Source organism: Meles meles, chromosome 21 (genome assembly GCF_922984935.1).
Source record: "Meles meles chromosome 21, mMelMel3.1 paternal haplotype, whole genome shotgun sequence".
NCBI lineage: Eukaryota > Metazoa > Chordata > Mammalia > Carnivora > Mustelidae > Meles > Meles meles.
The window spans coordinates 29376605-29394619 of record NC_060086.1 but is presented as its reverse complement, the minus strand read 5'-3'; the positions used below and the strand labels follow the sequence as shown (position 1 = coordinate 29394619).

Here is an 18015-nt window from a genome sequence, read left to right as displayed (position 1 = left end):
TTTTCCTTTGAGCATGACAGAAAATTTTTAGAAGGTTTTGAGCAGAAGATGGAGGTAATTTGATTTATCTTTTAAGAAGATTGCTCTGGGGGCACCTGGATGGCTCAGTTGGGTGAGTGTCTGACTGTTGATTTTAGCTCAGTCCATGATCTCAGGGTCCTGGGATCTAGCCCCATGTCAAGCTCTGTGCTCAGCTGGGAGCCTGGTTGAGATTCTCTCTCCCTCTCCCTCTGCCCCTCCCTCCTCTCTCTCTCTCTCTCTCTCTCTCTCCCTTACACACACACACACACACACACACACACATATTCACTCTCTCTCTCTTTCTCTCAAATAAATACATCTTGTAAAAAACACCAGTCTGACTTCAGTCAACTCTAATAATACAAGCGGCCATTGGGAGATCCTAGCACAGACAGACAGGGGATGGCAGCTTGGAGTGCGGGAGACAAGAAAAGGTTGGATTTGGGGCGCCTGGGTGGCTCAGTGGCTTAAGCCGCTGCCTTTGGCTCAGGTCATGATCTCAGGGTCCTGAGATCGAGTCCCACATCGGGCTCTTTGCTCAGCGGGAGCCTGCTTCCTTCTCGCTCTCTCTGCCTGCCTCTCTGTCTATTTGTGATCTCGCTCTGTCAAATAAATAAATAAAATCTTTAAAAAAAAAGAAAAGAAAAGGTTGGATTTGGAATATTTTGGTGTTGGAACCAAGACTTGTTGATGGATTGTATGTGGGGTAAGAGAAGTCAAGTATGACCTGGAGCTTTCAGGCCTGAGCAACTGGCTGGATGGAGATCCAATTACTGAAATGGACTGGCAGAAATTACAGTTCTGTTTTTAAAATTTAAGGGCTTTGTGGAAAAATTACAACTTTGGGGGAATAAAAATATGAAGGTTTCAGGACACCTGGGTGGCCCAGTTGATTAAGTGTCGGGCTCTTGGTTTTGGCTCAGGTCATGACCTCATGGGTCATGGGACAGAGCCTCACGTCAGGCTCTGCGCTCTGTGAGGAGCGTGCTCAAAGATTCTCTCTGCGCCTCCCTGTCACCGCCCCCTCTCCCCCACCACCACGTGCAGGCTTGAGCGCACTCTGTCTTTCAGATAAATAAATAAATCTTTTTCTTTTAATATGAAACTTCCTTTTCATTCCCCCCCCCCCCCCCCCGTAACTGCCCTACCATCTCCCTTCCATCTGGGAGACCGCCCTTTAAATAGCTTTTTGGACAAATTCCCTAAGTTCCTGGTCACTCTCTGTTTTTAGATGGTCTCATTTCATTGGAATTCATCCCGTTCAGTTTTAAATCTTTAGTCCTCAATCTCATTCCAGATGTAAACCTCATCTTCCTCCTCTTCTCTAGCTCCAGCCACAACTGTTGGTAATTCAGAGGTCCCTGAACTTCAAAGGTGGACAAATTGCCTCTCTGTTTTCATTAGCCTCTGAGATTTAGTCTCACTTTTAATCATCAACGAGGGCAACAAACCTCAGGAGTGTCCACAGTACCAGTGTCTTCATCACTAATTGCAATCAGATTTTTTGACATCCCAATCTAGTTGTCGCGGTAATCCTGAAATATCATTTACTCCTGTCACTTCTTGCAAATAACAGTAGTTAATTGACCTGCTATTAGTTCTTCTTGCTCACTGCACACTCTAGAGGCATATGTATTATTATAACACCAACTGGGTTTTTAAAAATATTTTTGAAAACTGTATTGCAGTATCATTGGTTTGCTTTGAAATATTTACTTTCATATTTCATTAAATATTATCTAGAGAAGAAATCCAAACTGCCAGCATAAGAAGGGGTCCATGGCACAAAACAAGTTAAGATCCCTGTAAGAGATTTGGAAGCTGTGAAGAGGGAGGTGGTTTGCCCTTCCCAGATGCTCACCCTTGCCCAGGCTCGTGTTCTGGAGTGGAAGGAGGGAGACTGGGAAGGGGGTAGGTCTCCTTCAGGTTTTCCTTGAGTCTCATTAGAGAAAACACGTAATCCATTAAAAAAGAGACCAAAGAGGGCACCTGGGTGGCTCAGTGGGTTAAAGCCTCTGCCTTCTGCTCAGGTCATGGTCTCAGGGTCCTGGGATCCAGTCCCGCGTCGGGTTCTCTGCTCAGCAGAGAGCCTGCTTCCTCCTCTCTCTCTCTCTCTCTCTGCCTGCCTCTCTGCCTACTTGTGATCTCTGTCTGTCAAATAAACAAATAAAATCTTAAAAAAAAAAAAAAAAAGAGAGAGACCAGAGAGCACAGCACTCTGGACATGTTTTTCAAAATGCATCTTTGAGTATCACAACCCTGATTTTCAAGATGGCTATACCTGCGGGGTGGGCACCTGGCCTCCTCACATCATTAGGTGAGCTCTGTTGACTGGCCCCATATGCCACTTCCGATGATGGGGCTGGCAAAATGGGAGTCGATTCTGTGTTTGACTTAGGGATTCAGCTTGATGCTGGGGTAATAACTGCTTGTCGGTCTCCCAGGGTGGAGTTAGTGAGGGGGCGAAAGCCAGATCACATCCTAGTAACCATGGTTTCTAAACACACGTTAAGGTTGCTGGAGAGAAATGTAGCTGGCTCTCCCCTACTGGCTTTCAGAGCTGTTGCTCCCATCTCAGAAAGGAGTCTGTCCTAGGCTGGTCACCGTATATCTGGACATCCCATTCCAGAGAACCTCTATTGTACTTCTTCCAAATATTTGGAGTTTATTCCTCAAGACTGATACCTCCAACAGAATGTTTGGGAAACCCATTTAGGCCAAGGGCAGGGACTGGATAATCTCTTCTGCTGTTTACAATGGGTAAATGTTTTCAGATACGAGCCCCTTGAAAGACTATATAAATGATGGTTGATTTAAGGCCTGTGTCATTTTGTAAATGGCTTTCCATCAGGACTGTGCTCTCACGTTCCAAGAAAACAACTTAATCTCTTACCTAATGAAATGCGGATAGAATTTGGATTCCAAGATTCAGTTTTCAATATAAAGCAAGCTTTTCTCCTTTCTACTTTATTCTGTTTAAGTGCCACTTTGGGATGGTCCCTCTTGTTTTAGAACTGGATGCAGAGATTTTTAAAGACTGACTTCTCAGATTCCCTTGTGTATTTTGAAAGCATGCTGTGTCTTCTTTAGATCCTGCAAATCTTTTACTTAGCACCCAAAAGGGAGGAAGCGATTGTGTGTGTTTATGCATACACACAGAATCAGAAAAATAAATTCTCAGAATTATGGCATCAATTCTTAAAGTTCAAATATATTTGATTCACATTTAAGAAAAAAGAAAAGGGGAGCACCTGGGGGGTGCAGTCGGTTGAGCGTCAGACTCCTCACTTCTGCTCAGGTCATGATCTCAGTGTTGTGAGATCAGGCCCCGAGCTGGAGTCCGCTTGCGATTCTCTCTCTCCCTCTTCCTCTGCCACTCCCACTCATGCCCTCTTTCTAAAAATAAATAAATAAATCTTTTTAAAAAGAGGAAAAAGGAAAAGGATATGACAAATGAGCGTTACCAGCAAGACAGGTCTTAGAAATATACTTAGTGGTTCTGTTTTGCCGGTAGAAACATACAAACCTGGGGCACCTGGGTGGCTCAGTAGGTTAGGCCTCTGCCTTCGGCTCAGGTCATGGTCTCAGGGTCCTGGTCTCAGGGTCCTGGGATTAAGCCCCCTACCCTCATCAGGCTCTCTGCTCAGCAGGGAGCCTGCTTCGCCCCACCCCCTCTCTCTGCCTGCCTTTCTGCCTACTTGTGATCTCTCTGTGTCAAATAAATAAATAAATCTAAAAAAAAAAGAAAAGAAAAGAAACACACAAACCTGTCTGCTCTGGGGAATCTCTTGAGGGGGGAGCCTCCGGTGCTGCCTTCTTTGACTGACATGGCCCATCATCCCCCACCCGAGTTCCCCAATGAAGAGCGGTCGCCTCTACTCCACCTCTATTTTTATTTGACCTGAAGCCAGTTGCGCTGATTCCAAAAGAGAGAAAAGGGCCTGACGTGGCTTCTATCCCTTCAAGCTGGCCTGCTGAAATGATTGATAATTCCCAGGGACTACTCTCGGAAGATTAAGTCCTTTTCATTTGGCCTGATTTACACTGGCTCTCTCATACTTATTCTTGGTTTGGGAACGAGACAGCGCCCCATTATTTAGCCGTGAAAGCAGGGATGTCACTAAAGGTGGCCTCATATTACTGCTTAAAGGCCTATTAGAAATCTCATTTTGCTTTTTGGAGATTCATTGTGATGCAAAGCCATTCGAGGTTTCATTACTGGTGAAAGCCCTTTGTCAGGCGGGCCCAGCCTGTTGTCCCAAGATTTGCAGTTCTCCTTTCCTACTGCTGTTCCGAAACAGGAATAGTGTTACTTTGAGGATTTCATGACATCAGTAGAAAAAAAAATATACTTAAGGCAGGAAAATTACTGCCGAACAGAAAGGCGCCATCAAATCTCCCCTCGGATACAAGTGACAAACTCCACTTTGTTCCGCTTTCCTGACATCAGATTTCCCTGTGGAACGTCAGACAAATGAATACCTGCCAAGTTATTTCTGTAAGAATGAATGAAGAGGGCATTTTCTGTGATTACGACACCCCCACCCCCACCCCCATTTTTTCTTCTAGGCAAATGACTGTGTTTTCTTCTATTAAACACACACAGCTGTGAGACCCTGAATTCCCCATCAGTGACCTTGTGAGCTGCCTTCCCTTCCCCTTAGGCCAATCCCTGTGCTTCCGGGGGCCAAAAGATTCTCAGCAAGATATGGTCAGTGACCTTGAATGAGTCACTTCACACCTCTGTGCCTCGGTTTCTTCATTCCAAAAGAAGGATAACAATCGCTCATTACTGATACTGTGAGATTTAATGAAATAATGTATGGAAAGCCCTTAGGATGCTGTGCCAGGCAGAGAGGCTCATTCCACAAACATTTATCAAGTACCCACTAAAAATGGTGTCCCTACCCCTAAGGTTCTCCCTGGCTTTGATGTCTTTGATTCTGGAATAATTCCTAAGCATTGGGACTACCAGGAGGAGCAACACAGGCCTGGTCTCTGCCCTCGTGGAGCTTGCAGTCCAGTTGACGATTGGGGTATTCATTAGATAACCACACAGAGTTACATCTCCGAATTGGGCCAAGGACTAGGAAGGAAGATTACACAGAGCTCCACTGGGTCCTTACCTAATCAAAGAACACCTTTCCATAATCAGAAGAAAGAGTAAGAGTGAACTAGGAGGAGGAAGTATCAGCCTCCTCACCTCCAACCTTAAGGTTTTGAGCAAGTTAGGAGAAGGTGTGCCTGCCATAGGTCACAGGGCCTGGGTTTCAGTGCCCTCTGGCCCGAGGGTGTCTTTAAGCAGCAACCTGCACAGCTATACACAATGCCCCTGGCTGGGGTAGGGGGATATTGGAGGCAGACGAAAGCCCCTCTGCAAAGGCCCTGAGGTGGGAGGGCACTTTTGAAGAGGTGAAAAGGGCCAGTGTGGCTGGAACACAAGGAGCAATGCTTATAGGAGGGGAATCCAGAAAGCTCTTGGTAAATATCAGCTAGTATTAATGCACGATAATGTGAGTCTCGTAAATTCATTGCCAGCGCACCAAGTCTCCTTAGAAACACAAGGTGACTCTGGAAGCCATTGATTTTTAACTAGTGGAGGAGAATTACTTCAGGGATATGATCTGTTGTGTCACACAACTGAGATTCCAAGAATAAGGACAGTGGATAAGCACAGACATTTACTGTGGAAAGCAGGCCTCCAGCAAAATATGAAAGCTCTACTGCAGACCACCAGAGAGCCAGATATTAGGCAAGAAGAAGCGAAAACAGAAAGAGAACCTAACAAAAATTTTAAAAAGCCACCACGTCATGCAAATAAAAATGGAAACAGAACATTAGGGAAAGGTTTCTAACAATGCTATCATTTTGAGGGTGTCCTTATCTCTCCAAAGACATAGAAGAATCTTCTTTACTTGGTGTCTCCGAAAGGGCCTGCCCAGCCCAAGACCCAGAACCTGGCAACAACACCACACTCCCTTGAAATCATCTCAGAGACCCCAGGATTCTTCTGGGCTTTGATTTCTTTGTTACTGGAATAATTCAAAAGCCCATTCATTCATTCATTCATTCAAACAAACATACTATATCAAGGGTGGGTTGTGTTGTTGTTTTTAAATCAGAGTTTAAAGGGAAATAAATCCACACATCCTGGAGAATCATGCAATCTTGCCTCTTAGCTTTGCAGTCTGGGCGAGAGTCTGGTGTCCGCAGAGCAATGAGAGGGAAGCCTCCCTAGGCTTTGGGATCCAGTGGGTCTGGGCTCAGATCCCAGCTAGGCCACCGACAAGCTGTGTGACCTTGGGTCGGTTAGTCAGCCTCTCTGTATGATGGGAGTTACTATAAACTCAAATGATGGCTATTGTTAGGGAGAACTCTGAGGCGCGGGAACCTAGGAACCCCCTCATTTGCAGAGTCAAAGCAGGATCCTGGGAGCAGCCTCCATGTGACTCACATCCTTTCTGAGGTTTATTTCTTTGTACTAATATCTAAAAAGGCTTAACTTGGCTTTCCAGAGGCAGCTGCACTTTAGAAAAACAGAAGGAACCAGAATTAAATCATACTTCTAAGATCTTGTCAGGAGCTACTCTCTCTATGTAACTTTTAAGGGGGAGGGGAGGAAAAGAGCATTTCGCCATGATTTTTAAATGTGTTATCTATGATCAAACATCCCATCTCAATCTGAAAAGTCCCACAAGAGCAAACAAGGTCAACTGACCCAGCACTTGAGATATTTTATTGCCTATTAAGATGTAGTAGCAGAACTTAACTTAAAAATATGCCCAAGGGGCGCCTGGGTGGCTCAGTGGGTTAAAGCCTCTGCCTTCAGCTCAGGTCATGGTCTCAGGGTCCTGCGATTGAGCCCCTCATTGGGCTCTCTGCTCAGTGGGGAGTCTGCTTCCTCCTCTCTCTCTCTGCCTGCCTCTCTGCCTACTTGTGATCTCTCTTTGTCAAATAAATTTTTAAAAATCTTAAAAAAAAAAAATACACCCGAGTTCAAGCCACATTAAACTGGAATGTGCACACAATTTATCAGAGATAAATTCCAATAATTTTGCCTTCAGGAAAGAGATGAACTACTTAATTTCCCTGCAGTAGAATGGTAGAAAAAGAATCCTTTATTATGTCTCAGTCATGATGCAGTATTTAAGGGCCGCTCCTGCTTTGTCTCCTGTTTTACATCTATAGAGCCTTATGGATGTCCCACCTTCAGGACTCACGTGCAGCTTTAGCAGCTGGAGCCTTTCAGAACAGAGCAGGCTCACAGTGATTTCAGAGTACGCTGGTTAAAAACAAAGCCAAATGAATCCACCTCAGATTTTAAAATTAAACGCGGTAACTCAAGGCTAAACTTCTCTATCAAAACTGGCATTGTTGCTTTCTAAGAATGGAAATGGATGAGACGCTTAATCAGAGAGGCCATTATGTTGTCAAAGGGCTCACCGAGGCTGAAGGATGGATTCTCATGGGCATATGACCATTTGATTGCTTTTCAGCCCCCGGCCGCCGATCCCACTCTCCCTCCTGCTGACAGAAGAAGAGGCAGCGCTGTGCATTCAGTCCTTCTGGAGAGCCTATCTGGTGAGAGTCATGTGCAATTATGGTGTTTGGCCTGATGGGGAATTTTTGTGATGGGGAGGGCCCATTGGAAAACTGTTGATGAATTTGAAATAGAGGGTACTACCGCTAACATCCAAACCTCAGAAATAGGATTCTCCGTAAATACAAAGAGTGATTTAGAATTTTTACCAAAACTTGTATTGCAGTTGTCATTAAAAGTACTCTCCAGCCTTTTAATGTTGGGTTGACTGGCCGGTATTACCTAAAAAATAATCCTATATAATGCAAAGAGCAATACCACGTTCATTTTAGAAAAAAGAAATAGAAAATTACTCAGGTAGAGCTAATAAACATTTTTTGAGGCACTGAAACTATTACCCCCAAAGTAATTGTTGGCATTTTGGTGTAAAATTTTCCAAACCTTAAAAATCTGAATGGGTAGGGTAGGGGGTAGGCAAAATGGTTGAAGGAGATTAAGAGTACATTTATCTTGGTGAGCACTGAGTCATCTATGGAACCATCAAATGGCTATATTGTACACCTAAAATTTATATAACACTGCATGTTCGCCACACTGGAATTCAAATGAAAAAAATACAATAAAGCTTAAAAAAATCTTAAAAGATAGAATAACATATAAACACGTATCATATGCTAGAAGTAACCTTTTCTTTTGAAACCTGTCGTTTCTAGCCATTGGTTATTCCCAGTTTGTCATTATTCTAATATGCTGTAATAGATATCTTCGTGGATGCATCTTTGCACATTTGTCTGGCTGTTTATGTAGGACGCATTGTAGAAGTAGAATTTCTGGGTCAAAAGGTGAGTTCTTTTCTAAAATTCCTGATCCATATTGTCATGTGGCCCTTCAGGAAGGATTTGCTTTGAAAAATTCTTACCAAATACATATGAGAATGGCATGTGTATCTCGTGCTAAAAAGTGTACATCCTCTTTGATTTGTTGGCAGAGTATCAATGTTAAGAAGCTTCTAGGTAGGGGCGCCTGGGTGGCTCAGTCATTAAGTATCTGCCTTTGGCTTAGGTCATGATCCCAGGGTCCTGGGATTGAGGCCCACATCAGGCTCCCTGCTTGGTGGGAAGCCTGCTTCTCCCTCTGCCACTCCCCCTGCTTGTGTTCCCTCTCTCGCTGTGTCACTCTCTGTCAAATAAATAAATAAATAAATAAAATCTTTAAAAAAAGAAAAAAGAAGCTTCCAGGTAAACATGAAGCTCCCATTCTAGGTAGAAGCATGTCTCCATCCAAATCTGAGTGTTAGACATCAGTGGAATGAGTTTAGAATTGATTTCAGGCGTGGTAGATCGCCACAGAGAAGGTCTCCGTGGATTTACAGGAAGCCCAAGATGCATGTTGATACACTCTTCAGAATTACCACAGGAGAAGCAAGCTGAGGGGAACACACCAGCAAACTTCTCCATGAAGAAGTCAGATTTATTCTAATGAGACACAATTAATAAATCAACAAGCAAAACATTTGTTTTGTGGGACTTGTCCTTTATTACAAGGAGCTTCCTTCTGTCTCGGGCAATGTCGTCCGGTCACTCCACTCCCTTTGTACATGGCACATTCCTGAACCCATGGGTTGAAGTCCGGTGTGGAGGTTAATAAATAGATTCAGACATTACAAGGAGCCATTTGCTCCCAAGGAGTTAAAAACTGTTGATAAAACCCTCTATTATAACCCACGATTTAGATAGAAATTTTGACGACATAGGTTTTCAGCATTTCATACATATTTTATACCTGTGGTCTTTTTCCTTCATGATTGAACATCAGTGGGTTCGCTGAAGTTCCGGGACGCCCAAGCGAGGTGAATGATTCCGGGCTTTCACATGCTTTCTGAGCTCTGCCTTTGTCGTCCGCGTATTTCATTTGTAAGACTTACACTTGTTACACTAGAATTAGCCATTTTACTTTCCCATTTTCTTTTTTTTTTTTAATATTTTTTAAATTTTTTTGTAAACATGTAATGTATTATTAGCCCCAGGGGTACAGGTCTGTGAATCGCCAGGTTTACACACTTCACAGCACTCACCATAGCACATACCCTCCCCAGTGTCCATAACCCCACTCCCCCTCTCCCCACCCCCTCCCCGGGCAACCCTCAGTTTGTTTTGTGAGATTTACTTTCCCATTTTCTGATCCTTTTAGTGAAACCAGAAGAGCAAAATGCAATAAAATAGTGATTTTCAGATTTCGTTTCTTTAAAAACAGCAAAGCTCTTTCTTCAAACCAAGTCATACTCAGAAACCTGGAATATAACCAGTGTTAACAGTGTTAAAGGAAGAGGGGATGTTCTGTCCCTGATCCTCCCATGCAGTAAGACTTTCACACTCAGGGGCCTGTGTTATGGACAACAGCATGAAAAACAGAGAGATCTTTCTCTACTTGTCATGGGGCAACATCCTGATAAACCCACTGTAAAGTGAAAATACTGTAAGTTGAAAATGCATTTAACACACCTAACCCACTGGACGTCATAGCCTAGCCTTGCCTATAAACGTGCTCAAGACATTTACGTTAGCTGACAGTTGGGCAGAATCATCCACTCTGAAGTCCATTTTATAATAAAATATTGAATAGCTCATGGAACTTATTGAATATTGCACTGAAAGTGAAAAATAGAATAGTTGTATGGGTACAGAATGGTCTTCTCTGTATTGGTTATTGACCCTGGTGATAGGCTGGCTGGCTGGGAGCTGTGGCTCGCTGCGACTGCCTAGGATCACGAGAGTATTGTATGGCATATCACTCACCCAGGAAATGATCAAAATTCAAAATTTAAAGTACAGTTTCTACTAAGGCATATGGCTTTCAAACCATCGTATAAAATGTAATCATTTTAAGTTGGGGACTGTCTGTAGTCTGTATGACAGCTGAATTCAGCTCATTCATAAGCAAACCCTACCATATAAAAATGTCAAAGTGGCTCAAAATTTTACTGGTTATAACACCATCATCACACAATAGCTAGGAACGTTCCTTATGGTACAAAAGATGTGTAGGGGTAAGTGTATACTGTGTGAGAGTTTGGGTTGTTCAAATCCAAACATCTTCTGTGTGTATATGTATATACACACACACATGCATATATATGTGCCGAAGAGTGCCAGGTAGGGGGGTAAGATCCTAAGTTGTTACTAGAAGGAAAGATGTCTGATATGTGGGATGGCTTCAGAAGTTTCCACAAAAAAAGGAGGGACTTGATCTCATCCTTAAAAGAAAGATGGAAAAAAAAACAAAAACAAAAAGAAAGATGGGATGCTGGAATATCAGCTGGGAACAAGATGGTATCTCAAGAGGAAATAGCACACACACACTTATATATGTATACATATTACACTATTTTTTATTAAAATGTGTACTGGGGCACCTGGGTGGCTCAGTGGGTTGGGCCTCTGCCTTTGGCTCAAGTCATGGTCTCAGGGTCCTGGGATCGAGCCCTGTATCGAGCTCTCTGCTCAGCGAGGAGCCTGCTTCCTCCTCTCTTTCTCTGCCTGCTTGTGATCTCTGTCAAGTAAATAAATTTTAAAAACAAGTGGAAAAAAAAAACGTGTACTGTATAGGTGTGGCTTAGTCAGTTAAGCGGCCAACTTCCGATTTTGGCTCAGGTCACATGATCTCAGGGTCTTGGGATTGAGCCTATGCAGGGTTCAATGTGCTCAGCAGGGAGTTTGCTTCAGGATTTGCTCTCCCTCTCCCCCCCCCAAACTTGTACATGTGCGCATGCGCTCTCTCTAATAAATAAATAAATCTTTTTTTTAAAAAACGTATATTTTGGACAGTTACACACACACATACATACACACACATAGGATAGGAAGTTACCTGAAAGGAAACAGAGCAATCTGCCAAAAGTTGTTAATTATGGATGGCTGGGAAAGAATTAGGGAGACCATAGCCTTCTATACATTGAACAAAGTCTTTAAAAAGAGAATACAGTATGACTTTCCTTAATTTCAGATTGATTTAAACCATGTTATGGATACAAAAAGAATATCTGACAAAATCCAACAGGCTTTTTCTTTTTTAAGATTTTATATATTTATTTGACAGACAGAGATCACAAGTAGGCAGAGAGGCAGGTAGAGAGAGAGGAAGGGAAGCAGGCTCCCTGCTGAGCAGAGAGCCCAATGCGGGGCTCGATCCCAGGACCCTGGGATCATGACCTGAGCCGAAGGCAGAAGCTTTAACCCACTGAGCCACCCAGGTGCCCCAATCCAACAGGCTTTTATGCAAATTATGAATAGGAAGGAACTTCAACTTGATAAAGGGTAGTTACCAAATTCCACAGCTAACATCATATTTAAGATGAAAGACTGGATGTTTTCCCCCTGAGATTGGGAACGAAACAAAGATATTCTCTCTACTTCAGTTCAACACAGCACTAGAGGTTTTAACCAAGGAAGTTAGGCAAAAGGAATAAAAGGGATTCCAACCAGAAAGGAGGAAGTAAAACTATCTCTATTCTCTATATAAATATGACCTTCTATACAGAAGTTCCTAAGTAATTCACTAAAAAAAAAATTTTAAATTAGGATAAACAAGTCCAGCAAGGTTGCAGGATACCAAATTAGTACACACAAAAAAAATCAATCATATTTATATGTACTTATCAATGAGAAATCTGAAAATGAAATTAATAAAATCATCCCATTTGCAATAACATCAAAAAGAATGTATTGCACAGAGCACTGGGTGTGGTGCATAAACAGTGAATTTTGGAACACTAAAAAAAGAAAATTGAATTAAAAAAAGAACAAAATACATAGGAAGAAATTTCACAAAAGAAGTACAAGACTTATATGCTGAAAACTACAAAACATCACGAAAAGAAATTGAGGAAGACCCAAACAAGTGGAAAGACAACCTCTGTCCATCGACTGGAAGACCTGATGTCGTAAAGATAACAGTACACATTGATCTGCAGATTCAGTGCAATCTCTATCAAAATCCCTCCTGACATTTTTTAACAGAAATTGACAAGCAGATCCTAAAATTTGTATGAAAATGTAAGAGACCCTGAAGAGCCCAAACGGTCTTGAAAAAGAACAAAATCAGAGGACTCACATTTCTCTATTGCAAAACTTATTATGAGACTGTAGTAATCGAGTGCTAATGGCATAAGGATAGGCATAGATCAATGGAATAGAATGAAGAGTACAGAAATAAACCCTTCCATTTATGGCCAATTGATTTTTATCAAGAGTGTCAAGACCGTTTGATGAGGAAAGAGTAGTCTTTTCAACTCATAGTCCTGGAACTCCTGAATATCCACATCCAAAAGAATAAGGTTAGACCCCCTACCTCATACAATGTACAAAAATTAATCCAAAATTAAAGACCTAAATAAAAATGCTAAAACTATAAAAGTCTGAAAAGAAGACATAGGTGGGAATTTTTATGACTTTGGATGAAACAACAGTTTATATAACAAAGAGCACAAGCAACAAGAGAAGAAAAATACATTGGATTTCATCAAAATTAAAAACTTTTTGCTCTTGGGGTGCCTGGGTGGCTCAGTTGGTTAAGTGTCTGACCTTTGATTTTGGCTCAAGTCATGATCTCAGGGTTGTGAGATCAAGCCTCACATTGGGCGCTATGCTCAGTGGGGAGTCTGCTTGAGATTCTCTCTCTCTCCTTCTTCCTTTACCCCGTTCCCTCATCCTCCACTCTCTTTCTAAAATAAAAACAAAGAAATCTTTAAAAAAAACACACACACACAAACTTTTGGAGATCCTGGGTGGCTCAGTCTATTAAGTGTCTGCCTTCAGCTTAGGTCACGATCTCAGGGTCCTGGGATCAAGCCCCATATCAGGTTCCCTGCTCAGCAAGGAGTCTGCTTCTCCCTCTTTCTCTGCCCCTGCCCCCCACCAGCTTGTGCTTGGACTCTCTCTCTCTCTCAAATAAATAAATAAAATCTTTAAAAAAAAAAAACAACAAACCCCAAACCCAGGCTTTGGGCTTCTAAGAACACCATCAAATGAACGAAAAGACAATCCACAGAATGGAAAAAAATATTTGAAAATCATATATCAGATAAGGATGTAATATCCTGAATATATAAAGAATTCTCACAGCCTGACAAATAGCACAATTACAAAACTGGCAAGGGATTCGAATAGACACTTCTTCAAAGAATATCCACAAACGGCCAAGAGGCACATGAAAAGATGTAGGAAATGCAAAGCAAAACCACTGTGAGATGTCACTTCACACCCACCAGCATGGCTAGGATCCAAAAGGCAATAACAGTGTTGGTGAGATTGTAGAGATCTTGGAAAGGCTCGCACACTGCTGGCAAGAATGGGAAATGGTACAGCCACTTTGGAAAGCAGTTTGGCCGTTCGTCAAAAATCTAAACATTGAGTCACTGCTCCATGACTCAGCAGTCGTTCTCCTAGGTATATATTTAAGGTAATTGAAAGCATCTGCCCATACAAACACTTGTACATGAATGTTCATGGAAGCATTATTCTCAATAGGCAAAATGTGGGAAACAAAACATCCACCAACTGATGAATGGATACGTAAAATGTGGTACATCCATATGGTGGAACGTTATTCAGCCATAAAAAGGAACGAAGTACTAATCCACACTACGAGTTGGATGAACCTTGAGCACATTATGCTAAGTAGAAGGAGCCAGACGTAAAAGGTCACATATTCCATTTAAATAAAATGTCCAGAATAGATAAACCCTTAGACAGAAACCAGATTAGTGGCGGTCAGGGACTGGAGGAAGAGAGGAACAGAGAGTGACGGTTAATAGCATTGTTTGGGGGCTGGGAATGTTCTGGAATTAGATGATGGAGATAGTGGTACACCTGTGAATTAACACCGAATTTGAATTGTGAACTTTAGAAAGGGTGAATTTTATGTTATGTAAATTCCATGTAAGCAAATGAATGAATAATTACGGCAAAAAAGTACAAAGCAAGGAATTTTATACATTTTAACCATGCGTTCGTTCTTCTGACACAAGGTCTTGATTTTGGGCCTGGTCCTGTGCGTAATAATGAAACCCCCTAAGACGAGAAAAAGGGATTTTCAGGAATGAGTGAAGTGTTCTGTCACAGGTGGCACTCACACAAACCCTCTCTCCTTACACACTCCCATGTAGTTTTATTGCACTTACCGTGAAGGGTGTGCAATTAACGAAAACCTTTACTTGTACTGTCTGAAACACCATGAGGGGAAAATAGAGCCCCCCACAAAATTGTTTTGTATGGTAAACTATACATATCATGGAATTTACCATTTTAACCTTTTTGTAGTTGTACAGTTCAGTGACAATAAGTACATTCACACTTGCGCAACCATCACCACCATCCATTTCTAGAACTTTCTTCTTTCTAAACTGAAACTCTGTCCCCACCAAACAATAACTCCTCCCCATGCCCCCCTTCCCCCAGCCCCTGGCAGCCACCTTTCTACTTTCTGTCTCTGTGGTTTGACTACCTAGATACCCCAGTAATTATTAGTAATTAGATAATTAGATAATTATTAGTAATTATATAGTAAATACCCTAGTATTTGTCCTTCTGTGACTGGCTTATTTCACTTCACATAATGTCCTCAAGTTGTCGTATATTGTTGTATGTGTCAGAATTTCCATCCTCTTTAAGACTGAATAATATTCTTGACAGGAAGTCTTAAAATCCAGAAATCTAATATTCTTACTTGTTAACATAAAGCTAGCTGGACATCTCATAAAAATATATTTTAACCGACCACATTAAAAGAAATGTCACATGGTATGAAAAGCTACGTGTAGTGAACCATTCCCAGTAGCCATGACTTTATGATTAGCCTTAGAAATAGGTTCCTGGGGGCACCTGGGTGGCTCAGTGGGTTAAAGCCTCTGCCTTCAGCTCAGGTCATGATCTCAGAGTCCTGGGATCGAGCCCCGCATCGGGCTCTCTGCTCAGCGGGGAGCCTGCTTCCTCCTCTCTCTCTGCCTGCCTCTGCCTACTTGTGATCTCTCTGTCAAATATATAAATAAAATCTTAAAAAAAAAAAAAAACAGAAATAGGTTCCTGGTAGTTATTACTAGATGTTAAACATGTCTGTAAAAGTAGACACACTCTTGTTCCTTCTTTCCAAAATACTAGATTAACAGTTAGGAAGCCAGATTGTTTCAACATGCAAAACTGACTGTTTTTTTAAAAAATGTGTCTGGATATTATGAATGAAGTCGGTCCTCTGAGCACTCTCCCTTCTGAAGTGTGGCTGGCGATAAACTGTATTACCACATCAATGGTGCTCTTCCGCGGCTCAAACAGGTAACCCAGAACAGAGGAAACTGCTCTCCTGTGAAGTTCAAATGAGGTTCCCATGGGCCCTAAGGATTGAAATTTCTTTAATGATTTAGGAGGCAGAGACCAGAGAAATCCACTGAATATCGTTTCTGTCCAAATAAGCTTCGGGTGTTTTATGCCTTCTGCCTATGTGTTTTATTTTACTCTAACTCAGTCTAGACTCCAGCATGGCGTACAATCTTCCCTGCTCCCAGGATCAGCATCCCCTCCAGGCACTGTACGGCTGACAATCACAAAGCCCGTCAATCATCGCTGCTTTTGTTCATTTGGTGAACAATACAGTGCAAGTTTGCTCCGGCAGCCCCTTTGTGGCTTTGCAAAAAAAAAAAAAAAAAAAAAAAGACTGGCGATCCCGATTTCCACCTGCAGAGAACAATGAGAATCTGTGCATTTATACCTCTGTCTGTTGTGCCACGAGCTGGGGTGGATGAGGCAAGCTGGAGGAGAAACAGCTAGCTGTGAACAAAGGGTACGGGTTTAGAATGGGACAGTCCCCGTCCGTCCCCAGACACTAGAATATTGCCTCCCTCTGGCTACAGGGATTGGTTCATGATGGGCAGGGGACTCAAATCGGTCATACCTAGTGAAACTATTGTGGGAGTCTCATAGGAGTTGTTGAGACGGAGCAGCTTGCTTTGCCTGGGGGTTAGCTGGGAGGCCAGGCTATCCGCAAAGGTCTTGCCACCGAGTGAAGAACCTGACGGAAAAGAGAATGCGGAGGCCAGAGAGCTGGGAGCCGGGAGAGGGCTGAGCTTGAAGGCCACAGAGCCCTGGATTCAACAGTGCCAGTGAGTCTCTTCATGCAGGTTTCTGTCACAATCTGGAGTCCTGACAATGATCGTTTTCAAGACAGAAAGTTCTAGACTCTTGATTGCTTGCATATGAAGGAGGATATTGGTACAAAATAAAAATCTGGGTCCACTCGTGCAGGGAAACCGTTCCAGTTTGTCCCAGAGGACTGTGGCCTATATCGACTTGCCCTTAGCTGGAGAGGGGAAGCCTAGCCCCAGAAGTTTTTCTAAAACATATCTGTTGTTTTTACTGTTTAAGTAATACATTTCCATTGTAGAGAAAAGGAAAATACATAGAAGTTTCTTTAAAAATTTTAATGTATTCATCCTTCTGGAATTTTTCTGTTCATAGAGGAATTTTTTAAAGCAAAATTGTGATGATAAAAAACTGTTTTGTGGGGGCGCCTGGGTGGCTTAGTGGGTTAAAGCTCTGCCTTCGGCTCAGCTCATGATCCCAGGGTCCTGGGATCGAGGCCCATGTTGGGCTCTCTGTTCAGCAGGGAGCCTGATTCTCCTCCTCTCTCTCTGACTTCCTCTCTGCCTACTTGTGACCTCTGTCTGTCAAATAAATTTTTAAAATCTTAAAAAAAAAACAAAACTGTTTTGTGCCTGCTTTTTCCCATAGTGATATATCGGGAACCTCCTCCTTCGTCAGTACATAAAGATCTGTCTCACAAATTGTAGTGGCTCCATGATACATAATTTATTTAACCAGGGTTGGACATTCTAGTTTTCTCTCCTACAGAAAACATATTATGAAAAACGTCCTTGTTCCTATGTCTTTGCACACTTAACCTGTCTTTATAAGGTTAATTGCTAGAAGTGGAATGGATGGTTTGAAAAGTAAGCACTTTTTTTTCAGTTTTGCCAGTTATTGCTGTATTACCCTCTAATGAGGCTGGAGACCAGCATGCACCAGCAATATAGACAAGTGAACCCCGGTGTAGGTCTTGATGGGACAGTGAAGAGAAGAAGAAGACAGGTGTGCCTGGGTGGCTTTTCAGTTGGGAGTCTGACTTCAGCTCAGGTCATGATCCCAGGGTCCTGCGACAGAGCCCCTTATCGGGTTCCCTGCACAGTGGGGAGCCTGCTTCTCCCTCTCTCTCTGCTGCTCCCTCTGCTTGTGGTCTTTTTTTTCCCCTCTCTCTCTCTGTCAAATAAATAAATAAATATTCTTTTTTTTTTTTTTTAAGAAGAAGTAAGAGATTGGGGCCATGAAGTATGTCTAGGGATGTTGAAGTTGCATGGAACACTGCAGGAGGGTATAAACAGGTGAGACCATGTGTCCAGTTTGTGTTGTGCA

The 18015-nt window shown here is 42.5% G+C and overlaps 1 protein-coding gene across 1 annotated transcript in view; it reads left to right on the top strand.

The window, feature by feature from the left end:
• Positions 1-18015, top strand: part of IQCK (IQ motif containing K) — a 120281-nt gene that overhangs the window by 45355 nt on the left and 56911 nt on the right. The window contains exon 7 of the mRNA XM_045992958.1: positions 7518-7602. Coding sequence (XP_045848914.1) covers positions 7518-7602 — 85 coding nt within the window. The remainder of the gene's footprint in view (positions 1-7517; positions 7603-18015) is intronic.